Source organism: Empidonax traillii, unplaced genomic scaffold (assembly GCF_003031625.1).
Source record: "Empidonax traillii isolate 1590-97213 ecotype Southwest subspecies unplaced genomic scaffold, ASM303162v1 scaffold331:size1191723, whole genome shotgun sequence".
NCBI lineage: Eukaryota > Metazoa > Chordata > Aves > Passeriformes > Tyrannidae > Empidonax > Empidonax traillii.
This window is the reverse complement of record NW_020955524.1, coordinates 455,369-468,315: the sequence shown is the minus strand read 5'-3', so window position 1 is coordinate 468,315 and position 12,947 is coordinate 455,369. Positions and strand designations below refer to the sequence as shown.

Below are 12,947 nucleotides of genomic sequence, written 5' to 3'. Positions count from 1 at the left end.
TTTCCCTTCAAAACTTCCTCAGTCATGGTTCCATTAAATGAAAACAAAACAAAACCAACTGAGAAATTGAGTCTTTGCAGTATGTTTTGTTGGTAGCTTTTGTGTTGGGTAGAAAGTGTCACCGGAAGTCAAATGTGTTTTGCTGCACTTGATACGGATGTATTGAAGTCATTTAAGAACCTGACTTCTGTCATTGCAACAGGATGCAACAGTGTTTGAGCCTTTTTTTCGATTTTAATAAAATTAAACTTTTCTAATTTTAAACTTTTTTTTTTCTGTCAACTTACTTGTACTGAATGTTCAGTTTGTCACTAATCTGTCAAAGGGAGGACACTAGTTTAGCTTTCTCCATTTTTGGGGTGAAGATCTGATGACTACATTAAAAGAAAAAAAGTGGTTTTATTTTATCTGAGAAAAATCAGGCATGTTAGCTTATTCTCTCTTTAGATCAGGTGTCTCAGACATCCAGGGAAGCAGAGTGGGAGATTTCTCAGGTCCTAAATTAATGTGTAGGGATGCTGTATTATTAACCAAATTACCTTCTTTCCCACTCTTTTTCAGGCATTGGAAATATTTTGAAGTTACACAAAACATTTCCAAATACTATTTTTCCCCACCTTCGAAGGAGAACTGTATTATAGGTGTCCATTGTGGACCTGCATCTAAGATGAGATTTCTGTTCTGTTCTGTTCTCTTCTACATTGGGAACTTGTGGCTTGTAATTCTGATTTGGTTTCTCGAGATAAGTTTGCTAATATTTCTGAGCTCTTTGTTAGGGGCTCCGGAGTGACCTGCTTGGAATGTGAAATGCAAACTTAGCAGTTTGAATTGCCAACACTTTTTTTCTTTAACTTGTAGAATTATCTTAAAGCCCATTTCAAGACCTGAAGGAGAAAAAAGTGAATTGCAGGAAGTAAACATGACTTTCAGAATTCCTTTACACATCATAAAAGAAACACCAAAACCATCACAGATTTGTTTGCAGGCTGCCTTTAGTGCCTGTGCTGTTAAACTGAAAGCAGTTTCTTATATTCTTGTGATGTCTGCTATCATTCTACTGCATAGAAGCTATAAGGATGAATGCTGTCATAAGAAAGAATCTGCATCCGCATGCTTAAGAGGAGAACAGTGAGGTGGAAGAAGGTGTGAGCGCCAAGTGGGCTGCCACTGTCTGCAGACATGAGTTACAGGATGCTCTGGTCAGATAAGCATGGAAATTTGGTCAGGGAGATGCTGACACATTTTATTGGCTTGGAACATATAATTCTGGCTTTCTACTGGCTGACTTTGCAGTTTAAGCACTGACAATGAACTGCCAGACCTGCGTTTCATAGTGAACAGTCTAGTTAGGAACCCTTTAATAAGATGCAGAGTTTAGGCTAATGAGCTGTATAGAACAAATAAATCCAGCTCTTAGGGTCATTTGACAATGGGATTATTGTTACTCTTGAAAATAGGGCTTTTGATGGGAAATGGGATTCACGTTATTTGTTGTCACTCACTGTTTCAAGCTTTAAAAAATCATTTTAATGAGAAGTTTTAGATGAGAAGAGCTGTGTGATTAGCACAGGCTGCATGGAGTCAGTTATTTTATCTTTCTTATAATCATTATGACCAGAAGGTCATGCACTTCGTTGCATATAGAAGTTGGGCTGTTCACAGGGCCAGACCATTGGTCTCCATTCCAGTGCCCTGTCACCATCTCTACATTTCAGGGTAAGTTTGTCATCCCTGCAAAATATGCAGATGCTCCTCCCGGTTCATTTGTGCCTGGCAGACATTTTTTTAATTCTCACCAATAGTGTCCTGAACAGGTGAGAAAGAAGTGTTGGGGACCACACCTCAGGTGTCACTGATTCACTCCTGTATTTTTATATTATTGCAGTTATTCCAGTACCTTGTCACTGGCAGCCTCTTTTCTGGCCAGCAGCTTCCCCTTTGAGTGGAGTCCCAGACATGAGAGGGCATTTGTCAGCTGTGTGCCCTGTGTGGGGTTGCAGTATCTGTCTTTTAGATTGCTACATTAATGACATGGAGTTTTCTTATTTTCTTGATCTCCATGGCCCCAGCCCTTCCCTCTCCTCCCCTCTAATGATACAGTTCAGAACAGACAGAGAGCCGTATTCAGCCTGTTGGGAGGATGAGTGATAGTCCCAGCTTGGGGATGGAAGTACAGTAACTGGCTTCAGACAAGATTTGACATGATCACAGAACCACAGGCATGAAAGAACCTCTTCCAGTCCACTCCCTGCCCCAGGGCAGCATCTGAGAAGTTTGTCATCCTTGGCGAGAGATTGTGCAGTTGATTATTTATTATTTCAGCATTAGTATGGTGTTGTATACTTACCTGTATTGAGGAGTGCTCTTATTTTTTCAGACTTAGAGCTTTTTACAGTTACATTGAATTCTAGACCCATCTTCTAGCTTGCTTCCTATCCATGTAAGCAAAATATAACTTCCAAATTAACATGTACATGTGTTCTATCCTCTTGTGTAGGTCACTATAGAAGATGTTGCATTTTCAGTTTAGTTCTTAGTCAATAGTACTTGCACTTGGCCATTCCACTGCTTTCTGAAAACTGGATGTTTCACTTGAATATAAAGCTAATATTGTTGACAGGCTGGCTATCAAATCACTCAGCAAAGAGTTCCTATTGCGGTGAATGGAAGTCTGTCGTACAGTCTCTGCATAGACAACAAAATGAGCCAGATGGTGACAAAAACTGTGAGGATTAAACAAATTCAGTTGGAGCAAGACAGTGGAAAAAGTCTCCATGATGACACAAGGAGGCAGACTCTTGTGGACTTGAACAGGGCTGGTAGGTTTGGATTATTTTCCTGTTTTTTCCTCTTTTTGGTGTAAGATGAGTCTTTAAAGGTAAATGGGTGACAGGAAACAGGCAAAAAGTAAAAATAGCCTTATGTCTCTTTCTTTGCAAGTAAAAATTCATCAAAATGACTGTTGCACTAGAAGGAGATGAATGCTTGATTTTTTTAATGGCCAGTGGACCTTTCTGATTGCTGTTGGTTGATGGCAGTTGGCAGTAGCAAGTTAGAAATCTATTGGCTCCAGTTTGCTCAAAACCATGTGTGTCACTCATACAGAGCCACTCAGCTCTTTAAGGTCTTGAACTGTATGTCTTGGTTGTTGGTGTTTTTTTTTGTTGTTGTTGTTGTTGTTGTTGTTGTTGTTGTTGTTGTTTGTTTTTTTTTTTTTTAAAGAGTAAAATATCACAGACCTAGGGAATCAATTTTGTAATGTAGAAGGAGCAGCTGTGGGAATTTGTCGGTGCATGAGTCAGACATTTCTTTTAATTATTAGCTTTGAAAAAATGTAGATTTTCTCTTTTAACTTGGAAATTGTAAATGGAGAGATCCAAATTAGCACACAAGATGGTAAGCAACCTGGCTGGCCTAGCCTAAGTGGGACACGGTGCTTCGGTGTCCACTGAAGTTAAAGGCTGTGGCTGCTCGTATACTTTGAAAGCTAGGTTCTGAAGCTAAAATTCAGACTACCTCTGTTTGCAGTTCTGTCATTTCCAAAATTAGTTTAAGATAAATAAATTCGAATCTGGAATCTGATTGGCTTTAAATGCTCTTCTAGAGAAAGGCAGAAGAGGAATGGGTCCTTCTGATCTGGATGCCATCAAAGGATGGAGGATTGTCTATGGTTTGTTACTTCAAAAAAAAAAGGAGGAAAAGTTTTTATAGTAATCTGCAGCTAGGCCCATAGTGACAGTTAATAAATAATACATGGGGATATACAGTTGTTTGGTTGGTTGTTTGTTTTGAAAAAAGCCCAAGTTCTCTCATGTGTTGAGCCAGTTGCCAAGATCAAAAGCTGTTGTTGAAAATCTCCTGTCTCCTTCCCTGATAGGAGTCGGTCTCATGGAAGTTGTCATGGAGCCTGATATGTGCTGTGGGGAAGAAGCAGCTGCAGCAGTCAGAGAGCTTCAGCTCATTCTTCAGACACTTGGGAGCAGCCAGGCAGTCATGGCAGGTACTGAAGGGGGAAGGGCATGTTTTCCTTGTCACCAGTAATTCTCTGCATTTGCAGGAGTTTTGCAGCTTCTGGTTATTTTGCTCTGTGGTTGCTTATAGTGCATAGCCTTTTGTGGCTTGTTGTTTTTACAGTCCTCAGAGTCTGTCCTGCCGTGCTTCAGGTCTCCTTATAGGCCTGCCTTTGTCTGCAGAGCTTTGCCATGCTAGATATTACATTTCCTCACACAGTAATTTCGCAGGATAAAGCCAGGCAGGAGGAAATGTCCCCAGGGTTCTTGTGGTGCTTCTCCCTGTCTGTCTCCATCTTGATTGCCACAGCACTGCAGCATAGAAGATCTGTAGCAGGGATTAACTGTGGAGTATGGAAGTTAAGGGACAAAGTAGTGGGAGCATGGATCATCTTTTAAGTTGTGTTTTAGGTCTCAGCTAGTCATAAAATCAGTGTAGGAAGTAAAATTGGGCTGGTGTTGTGCATGAGATGGAGTAAATGACAGCATGACACAGACATGGCTGCTGGGGTTAATTTTAGACAAGATTACCTATCTTTCTGAGACCTGCTTCCTCCTGTAGGAACCCCTGCTTCTGGCACTAGCTCTTTCTGAAACTTTAAGTAGCCCCAATTTTTGCAATAGCTGAAGTGCAGAAGCATAGGCTGTGTTCAGCCTCTTAACTGGTGATTCTGTCTCACGTGTCTCCTCCATTAATTGGGAAATTCAGGTCGTGCCATTTTTCCTCAGTCCTGATGTAACCAGAATTTACAGCCAACCCACAGTTACAGCTGGCATACAGCAGGGTTCTACTTGAGAGTCTAAAGTATGGTTTTAGGCATTCATTCCCTCCACACGTACACATAATTATCAGCTGCTTATTAGTGTTCACAATGTAAGCTATATTTTTGCCTGTGACAGTTGGCCTCGCTGTCTGGCAACAAATTCAGTCCATTATACAAGTGGATGTCTCCTGGAGAACTGAGTCAGAGTGGCCCATGTATCACCCAATAAATGGGATCCAGTAAACGTTGGCTAGTGATGGAAATTTAATTTAATGTAGGCGGAAATAATAATTGCTAGACATTATCTATTTCTCTGAATCTTTTCTCACAGTAGTGTCTCATATCAAATGAGGCGCAGTTGTCAGTATTAAGCAGACAGTTTGCATGCTTCTTCTTTGTGGGCATAAATATATACCATCATTTATAACTACTGAATTTGGCCCTAAAATTGCCATTGGAAATTGCATTATGATACCTTTTATCACAGGGAGATTTCTGATTTTTTAGGAGTATTGGAAATATTTTCTTCCAGGAAAGATGGCTTTAAAACCATTTGAATTTTTTTTTTCAAGGTGAAGGTTTTAGGGGCTTTCTGCTGTGGTTTTCTCTCATCGTAATTACATTTTTTCAAATAAAGGCTTTGCATCCTCATAATTTACCTTCATTCTACTTGCATGTACAGAGAAGACAAGTGCCCAGTTTTATCAGTTATTATTTCATTAAAAACGAACAGGTGAAAAGATAATTTCATTGCAAAATGAAAGGAAAGTAAGCTGGGCTTAAAGGAAATAAAAGATTTTTTTTTTTTTTTAAACATTTGCAGCCTGGCTCTCCTTTTGCTTATGCCTGATTAACTTTATTGTCTACAATACATCCAGTGTACAGTCAAGTATATTGTCTGCGTACATCCAAGTAGAAACAGGTTGTGTCTCAAAATAAAACAAGGGCAGGACAAGACTGTTCCTCTTTCGGAACAAGTACTCGTTTCACCCCAGAAAGGGAGCACCTGCAAAACACTTCTCTTGAGAGAGATGTTGGGTCATTCCAACACCTTTGTCCTTCATTTGCATGTCTGGCAAGACTCTACGAAGACAGAGGAAATTAGTGTGCCATCCTCCAGCTGCTCTTACAAATTGTACCAAGGCCTCTCTAGTCAATTATAAATCTATTGAGTTGAATGGATTCTGAAGCTGTAGCTGTCTTCACAGGTTTAACTGAGCTATTTTGCACTCTCATTAATAATGCTACTGTATCCACATAGTAGGTGATGGTTTCTTTTATCTGTATTTGAAATAAAAAAATAAATTAAAAAAAAAAAACCCACAGGGAAAGGCTACAGGTGTGCAGTGTGAGAAAAATAATGTTTGTTAACGTTCCAGAATGTAATACAACCTCTGCTGTTTGTTTATTCCCAGCAGTTGATAACTGTGGCAAGCCTTTTCTTCTCAGAAGGGATGTTGTTAGAGGGACAATACTGAGAAAGATAAAATTACAAGTTACTTGTGGTTGAGTCACTAAAAATCTCTAAGGACATTAGTCCATTTTGAACTAAAAGTGCAGGATGTTTTTATATAAAACTCTGTATTCAGTTTCAGCTTTTGGCAGCCAGGGACATTTTGGGGGGTGAGATTGCAGTTTCTTGAAGGAGAGGGGGAAAATTACCAAAAAAATCCACTGCTTCTCACATTTTGTCCTTGAGCTGTAAATTTCCAAGAACACCTTAGTAAATCTGTTCAACATAACCTTAAGTTCTTGTGTTCCATGTCAGGATAGTATATATCCATCAAATTGTAATTCTGAAAGGTATTTTTGTGCTGCTTTGAGAGGAATGGAAGCTCACAATCCACCACTTTGCTTGTCTAATTCTGCCCTTTATTTAAGAGCTGTGATTCAGAAGCTCTTTTCACTGTATGGCTTAGAGGATGTGTGCTGCACTGCACCATGCAGTTTTCCGAGAGGATTTATGAGCCATGATTTTTAAAGAAATTAAAAAAACCCACAAGCATTATTCTCAGAAATATTTTGAACGATTCAAGGCAGTGCCTTGGGGGAGAATCAGAAGCAGAAAGCTATGATGAAGTGGTTGTTGCTCCTTTCTGAACATAGAGAAGTCTGCTATTAATGCTTTGCACATAACATGCAGTTTTTAACTCCGGTGTACCGGGCAGACTGTTCTGTTGATAAAATTTCCTTTTACAGAGGGTCAGCTGAGAGTGGATGCCAATGTTTCTGTGCATCACCCTGGAGAGCCTTATGGAGTGAGGACTGAAGTGAAGAATATCAATAGCATACGATTTCTGGCAAAAGCAGTAGGTAAATGGTGGTTGCTTAATTACAAGAGCATTGTAGATATTTTACGTGGTCTGAGATGAAATATGTCAGCTCCTGAATGCAGGAATTTGCTTTAACTGCACTGACTAGCTTCACACGTGTGTCTCTTCCGTGTGCCTTGCTCGTGAGTACAGGAGTCCCATCTAAGCTTAGGTTGGGACCTGCAGACTTTGCCTGAGCTGCCACATCATAAGGGTGCCAGTTTTCAGTCCTGTCTTCTAAAGGACCTTGGACCTATTCTGTAGTCCTGTTCCCAGTCCTGTGTCAGGACTTAACTCCTGTTGCTTCTGCCTGAACTCCCTGAATGGACCCTGGACTCGACTCATCCCCTCACCTTGACTGAGACTGTCAGTGGGCCTGTGTTAGCAGCACACGGCCCTGCCCACGCTGTTCAGACTGATGGGACTGTGCCAGACCATGAGGGCACTGCCTGGGCTCTGGTCACCCTTGACTCCTGGTTTATTCTTCTTTATGGAGCAGCCCCACTCTTGCTGCTCCCTGGCAGAATAGATCTTAGTATGGGGTACTCTGGGAATAGCAGCCATGTGAGTGTGCAGGTTTTGCGGAGGTAAACCCTCTTCCTGCCGGGAGAATGAACCAGATGGCTCAGTGCCTAGCATGTTTAGTACCAAAATACAGTAACAGTGGGTTTGTGTCCTGCAATGGAGAGGATTGCTTTCCACTGAGGATGGCACATGACATGTGTGAAGTGCAGATGCAGCTTGGGTATGAGCAAGAAAAGCTGATCGTTACATCTCCAGAAGAAAACTGAACTGAGTGACTGCAAGGCCACTAGGAATGTATGGTTTGGCTGCAAAGCCTGGGAGAAAATGGTTTCCATTTAAAGGAAATGAAAGAAGATGAGGAAAACACACAAAGAAAGAAACAGTGCTGGAGAGAGAGACAGTGACTGATAATTCTGCCTATAACTACTGCTGTTGATTTGATTGAGGTTAAAACAACAAACNTTTTTTGTTGTTGTTGTTGTTGTTTTTAAAAAGAGTAAAATATCACAGACCTAGGGAATCAATTTTGTAATGTAGAAGGAGCAGCTATGGGAATTTGTCGGTGCATGAGTCAGACATTTCTTTTAATTATTAGCTTTGAAAAAATGTAGATTTTCTCTTTTAACTTGGAAATTGTAAATGGAGAGATCCAGATTAGCACACAAGATGGGCAGCAACCTGGCTGGCCTAGCCTAAGTGGGACACGGTGCTTCGGTGTCCACTGAAGTTAAAGGCTGTGGCTGCTCGTATACTTTGAAAGCTAGGTTCTGAAGCTAAAATTCAGACTGCCTCTGTTTGCAGTTCTGTCATTTCCAAAATTAGTTTAAGATAAATAAATTCGAATCTGGAATCTGATTGGCTTTAAATGCTCTTCTAGAGAAAGGCAGAAGAGGAATGGGTCCTTCTGATCTGGATGCCATCAAAGGATGGAGGATTGTCTATGGTTTGTTACTTCAAAAAAAAAGGAGGAAAAGTTTTTATAGTAATCTGCAGCTAGGCCCATAGTGACAGTTAATAAATAATACATGGGGATATACGGTTGTTTGGTTGGTTGTTTGTTTTGAAAAAAGCCCAAGTTCTCTCATGTGTTGAGCCAGTTGCCAAGATCAAAAGCTGTTGTTGAAAATCTCCTCTCTCCTTCCCCGATAGGAGTCGGTCTCATGGAAGTTGTCATGGAGCCTGATATGTGCTGTGGGGAGGAAGCAGCTGCAGCAGTCAGAGAGCTTCAGCTCATTCTTCAGACACTTGGGAGCAGCCAGGCAATCATGGCAGGTACTGAAGGGGGAAGGGCATGTTTCCTTGTCACCAGTAATTCTCTGCATTTGCAGGAGTTTTGCAGCTTCTGGTTATTTTGCTCTGTGGTTGCTTATAGTGCATAGCCTTTTGTGGCTTGTTGTTTTTACAGTCCTTAGAGTCTGTCTTGCCATGCTTCAGGTCTCCTTATAGGCCTGCCTTTGTCTGCAGAGCTTTGCCGTGCTGGATATTATATTTCCTCACACAGTAATTTCACAGGATAAAGCCAGGCAGGAGGAAATGTCCCCAGGGTTCTTGTGGTGCTTCTCCCTGTCTGTCTCCATCTTGATTGCCACAGCACTGCAGCATAGAAGATCTGTAGCAGGGATTAATTGTGGAGTATGGAAGTTAAGGGACAAAGTAGTGGGAGCATGGATCATCTTTTAAGTTGTGTTTTAGGTCTCAGCTAGTCATAAAATCAGTGTAGGAAGTAAAATTGGGCTGGTGTTGTGCATGAGATGGAGTAAATGACAGCATGACACAGACATGGCTGCTGGGGTTAATTTTAGACAAGATTACCTATCTTTCTGAGACCTGCTTCGTCCTGTAGGAACCCCTGCTTCTGGCACTAGCTCTTTCTGAAACTTTAAGTAGCCCCCATTTTTGCAATAGCTGAAGTGCAGAAGCATAGGCTGTGTTCAGCCTCTTAACTGGTGATTCTGTCTTACGTGTCTCCTCCATTAATTGGGAAATTCAGGTCGTGCCATTTTTCCTCAGTCCTGATGTAACCAGAATTTACAGCCAACCCACAGTTACAGCTGGCATACAGCAGGGTTTACTTGAGAGTCTAGAGTATGGTTTTAGGCATTCATTCCCTCCACACGTACACATAATTATCAGCTGCTTATTAGTGTTCACAATGTAAGCTATATTTTTGCCTGTGACAGTTTGCCTCGCTGTCTGGCAACAAATTCAGTCCATTATACAAGTGGATGTCTCCTAGAGAACTGAGTCAGAGTGGCCCATGTATCACCCAATAAATGGGATCCAGTAAACGTTGGCTAGTGATGGAAATTTAATTTAATGTAGGCGGAAATAATAATTGCTAGACATTATCTATTTCTCTGAATCTTTTCTCGCAGTAGTGTCTCATATCAAATGAGACGCAGTTGTCAATATTAAGCAGAGAGTTTGCATGCTTCTTCTTTGTGGGCATAAATATATACCATCATTTATAACTACTGAATTTGGCCCTAAAATTGCCATTGGAAATTGCATTATGATACCTTTTATCACAGGGAGATTTCTGATTTTATAGGAGTATTGGAAATATTTTCTTCCAGGATAGATGGCTTTAAAACCATTTGAATTTTTTTTTTCAAGGTGAAGGTTTTAGGGGCTTTCTGCTGTGGTTTTCTCTCATCGTAATTACATTTTTTCAAATAAAGGCTTTGCATCCTTATAATTTACCTTCATTCTACTTGCATGTACAGAGAAGACAAGTGCCCAGTTTTATCAGTTATTATTTCATTAAAAACGAACAGGTGAAAAGATAATTTCATTGCAAAATGAAAGGAAAATAACCTGGGCTTAAAGGAAATAAAAGATTTTTTTTTTTTTTTAAAACATTTGCAGCCTGGCTCTCCTTTTGCTTATGCCTGATTAACTTTATTGTCTACAATACATCCAATGTACAGTCAAGTATATTGTCTGCGTACATCCAAGTAGAAACAGGTTGTGTCTCAAAATAAAGCAAGGGCAGGACAAGACTGTTCCTCTTTCGGAACAAGTACTCGTTTCACCCCAGAAAGGGAGCACCTGCAAAACACTTCTCTTGAGAGAGATGTTGGGTCATTCCAACACCTTTGTCCTTCATTTGCATGTCTGGCAAGACTCTACGAAGACAGAGGAAATTAGTGTGCCATCCTCCAGCTGCTCTTACAAATTGTACCAAGGCCTCTCTAGTCAATTATAAATCTATTGAGTTGAATGGATTCTGAAGCTGTAGCTGTCTTCACAGGTTTAACTGAGCTATTTTGCACTCTCATTAATAATGCTACTGTATCTACATAGTAGGTGATGGTTTCTTTTATCTGTATTTGAAATAAAAAAATAAATTAAAAAAACACAGGGAAAGGCTACAGGTGTGCAGTGTGAGAAAAATAATGTTTGTTAACGTTCCAGAATGTAATACAACCTCTGCTGTTTGTTTATTCCCAGCAGTTGATAACTGTGGCAAGCCTTTTCTTCTCAGAAGGGATGTTGTTAGAGGGACAATACTTAGAAAGATAAAATTACAAGTTACTTGTGGTTGAGTCACTAAAAATCTCTAAGGACATTAGTCCATTTTGAACTAAAAGTGCAGGATGTTTTTATATAAAACTCTGTATTCAGTTTCAGCTTTTGGCAGCCAGGGACATTTTGGGGGGTGAGATTGCAGTTTCTTGAAGGAGAGGGGGAAAATTACCAAAAAAATCCCCTGCTTCTCACATTTTGTCCTTGAGCTGTAAATTTCCAAGAACACCTTAGTAAATCTGTTCAACATAACCTTAAGTTCTTGTGTTCCATGTCAGGATAGTATATATCCATCAAATTGTAATTCTGAAAGGTATTTTTGTGCTGCTTTGAGAGGAATGGAAGCTCACAATCCACCACTTTGCTTGTCTAATTCTGCCCTTTATTTAAGAGCTGTGATTCAGAAGCTCTTTTCGCTGTATGGCTTAGAGGATCTGTGCTGCACTGCACCATGCAGTTTTCTGAGAGGATTTATGAGCCATGATTTTTAAAGAAATTAAAAAAACCCACAAGCATTATTCTCAGAAATATTTTGAACGATTCAAGGCAGTGCCTTGGGGGAGAATCAGAAGCAGAAAGCTATGATGAAGTGGTTGTTGCTCCTTTCTGAACATAGAGAAGTCTGCTGTTAATGCTTTGCACATAACATGCAGTTTTTAACTCCGGTGTACCGGGCAGACTGTTCTGTTGATAAAATTTCCTTTTACAGAGGGTCAGCTGAGAGTGGATGCCAATGTTTCTGTGCATCACCCTGGAGAGCCTTATGGAGTGAGGACTGAAGTGAAGAATATCAATAGCATACGATTTCTGGCAAAAGCAGTAGGTAAATGGTGGTTGCTTAATTACAAGAGCATTGTAGATATTTTACGTGGTCTGAGATGAAATATGTCAGCTCCTGAATGCAGGAATTTGCTTTAAATGCCCTGACTAGCTTCACACGTGTGTCTCTTCCGTGTGCCTTGCTCGTGAGTACAGGAGTCCCATCTAAGCTTAGGTTGGGACCTGCAGACTTTGCCTGAGCTGCCACATCATAAGGGTGCCAGTTTTCAGTCCTGTGTTCTAAAGGACCTTGGACCTATTCTGTAGTCCTGTTCCCAGTCCTGTGTCAGGACTTAACTCCTCTTGCTTCTGCCTGAACTCCCTGAATGGACCCTGGACTCGACTCATCCCCTCACCTTGACTGAGACTGTCAGTGGGCCTGTGTTAGCAGCACACGGCCCTGCCCACGCTGTTCAGACTGATGGGACTGTGCCAGACCATGAGGGCACTGCCTGGGCTCTGGTCACCCTTGACTCCAGGTTTATTCTTCTTTATGGAGCAGCCCCACTCTTGCTGCTCCCTGGCAGAATAGATCTTAGTATGGGGTACTCTGGGAATAGCAGCCATGTGAGTGTGCAGGTTTTGCGGAGTTAAACCCTTTTCCTGCCAGGAGAATGAACCGGATGGTTCTGTGCCTAGCATGTTTAGTACCAAAATACAGTAACAGTGGGTTTGTGTCCTGCAATGGAGAGGATTGCTTTCCACTGAGGATGGCACATGACATGTGTGAAGTGCAGATGCAGCTTGCGTATGAGCAAGAAAAGCTGATCGTTACATCTCCAGAAGAAAACTGAACTGAGTGACTGCAAGGCCACTAGGAATGTATGGTTTGGCTGCAAAGCCTGGGAGAAAATGGTTTCCATTTAAAGGAAATGAAAGAAGATGAGGAAAACACACAAAGAAAGAAACAGTGCTGGAGAGAGAGACAGTGACTGATAATTCTGCCTATAACTACTGCTGTTGATTTGATTGAGGTTAAAACAACAAAC

At 41.0% G+C, this 12,947-nt stretch overlaps 1 protein-coding gene across 1 annotated transcript in view; it reads left to right on the top strand.

Moving 5' to 3' along the window:
• Positions 1-12,947, top strand: part of GATB (glutamyl-tRNA amidotransferase subunit B) — a 48,791-nt gene that overhangs the window by 16,627 nt on the left and 19,217 nt on the right. The window contains exons 4-6 of the mRNA XM_027891796.1: positions 2,621-2,819; positions 3,878-4,000; positions 6,974-7,087. Of these exons, the coding sequence (XP_027747597.1) occupies positions 2,621-2,819; positions 3,878-4,000; positions 6,974-7,087 (436 nt within the window). The remainder of the gene's footprint in view (positions 1-2,620; positions 2,820-3,877; positions 4,001-6,973; positions 7,088-12,947) is intronic.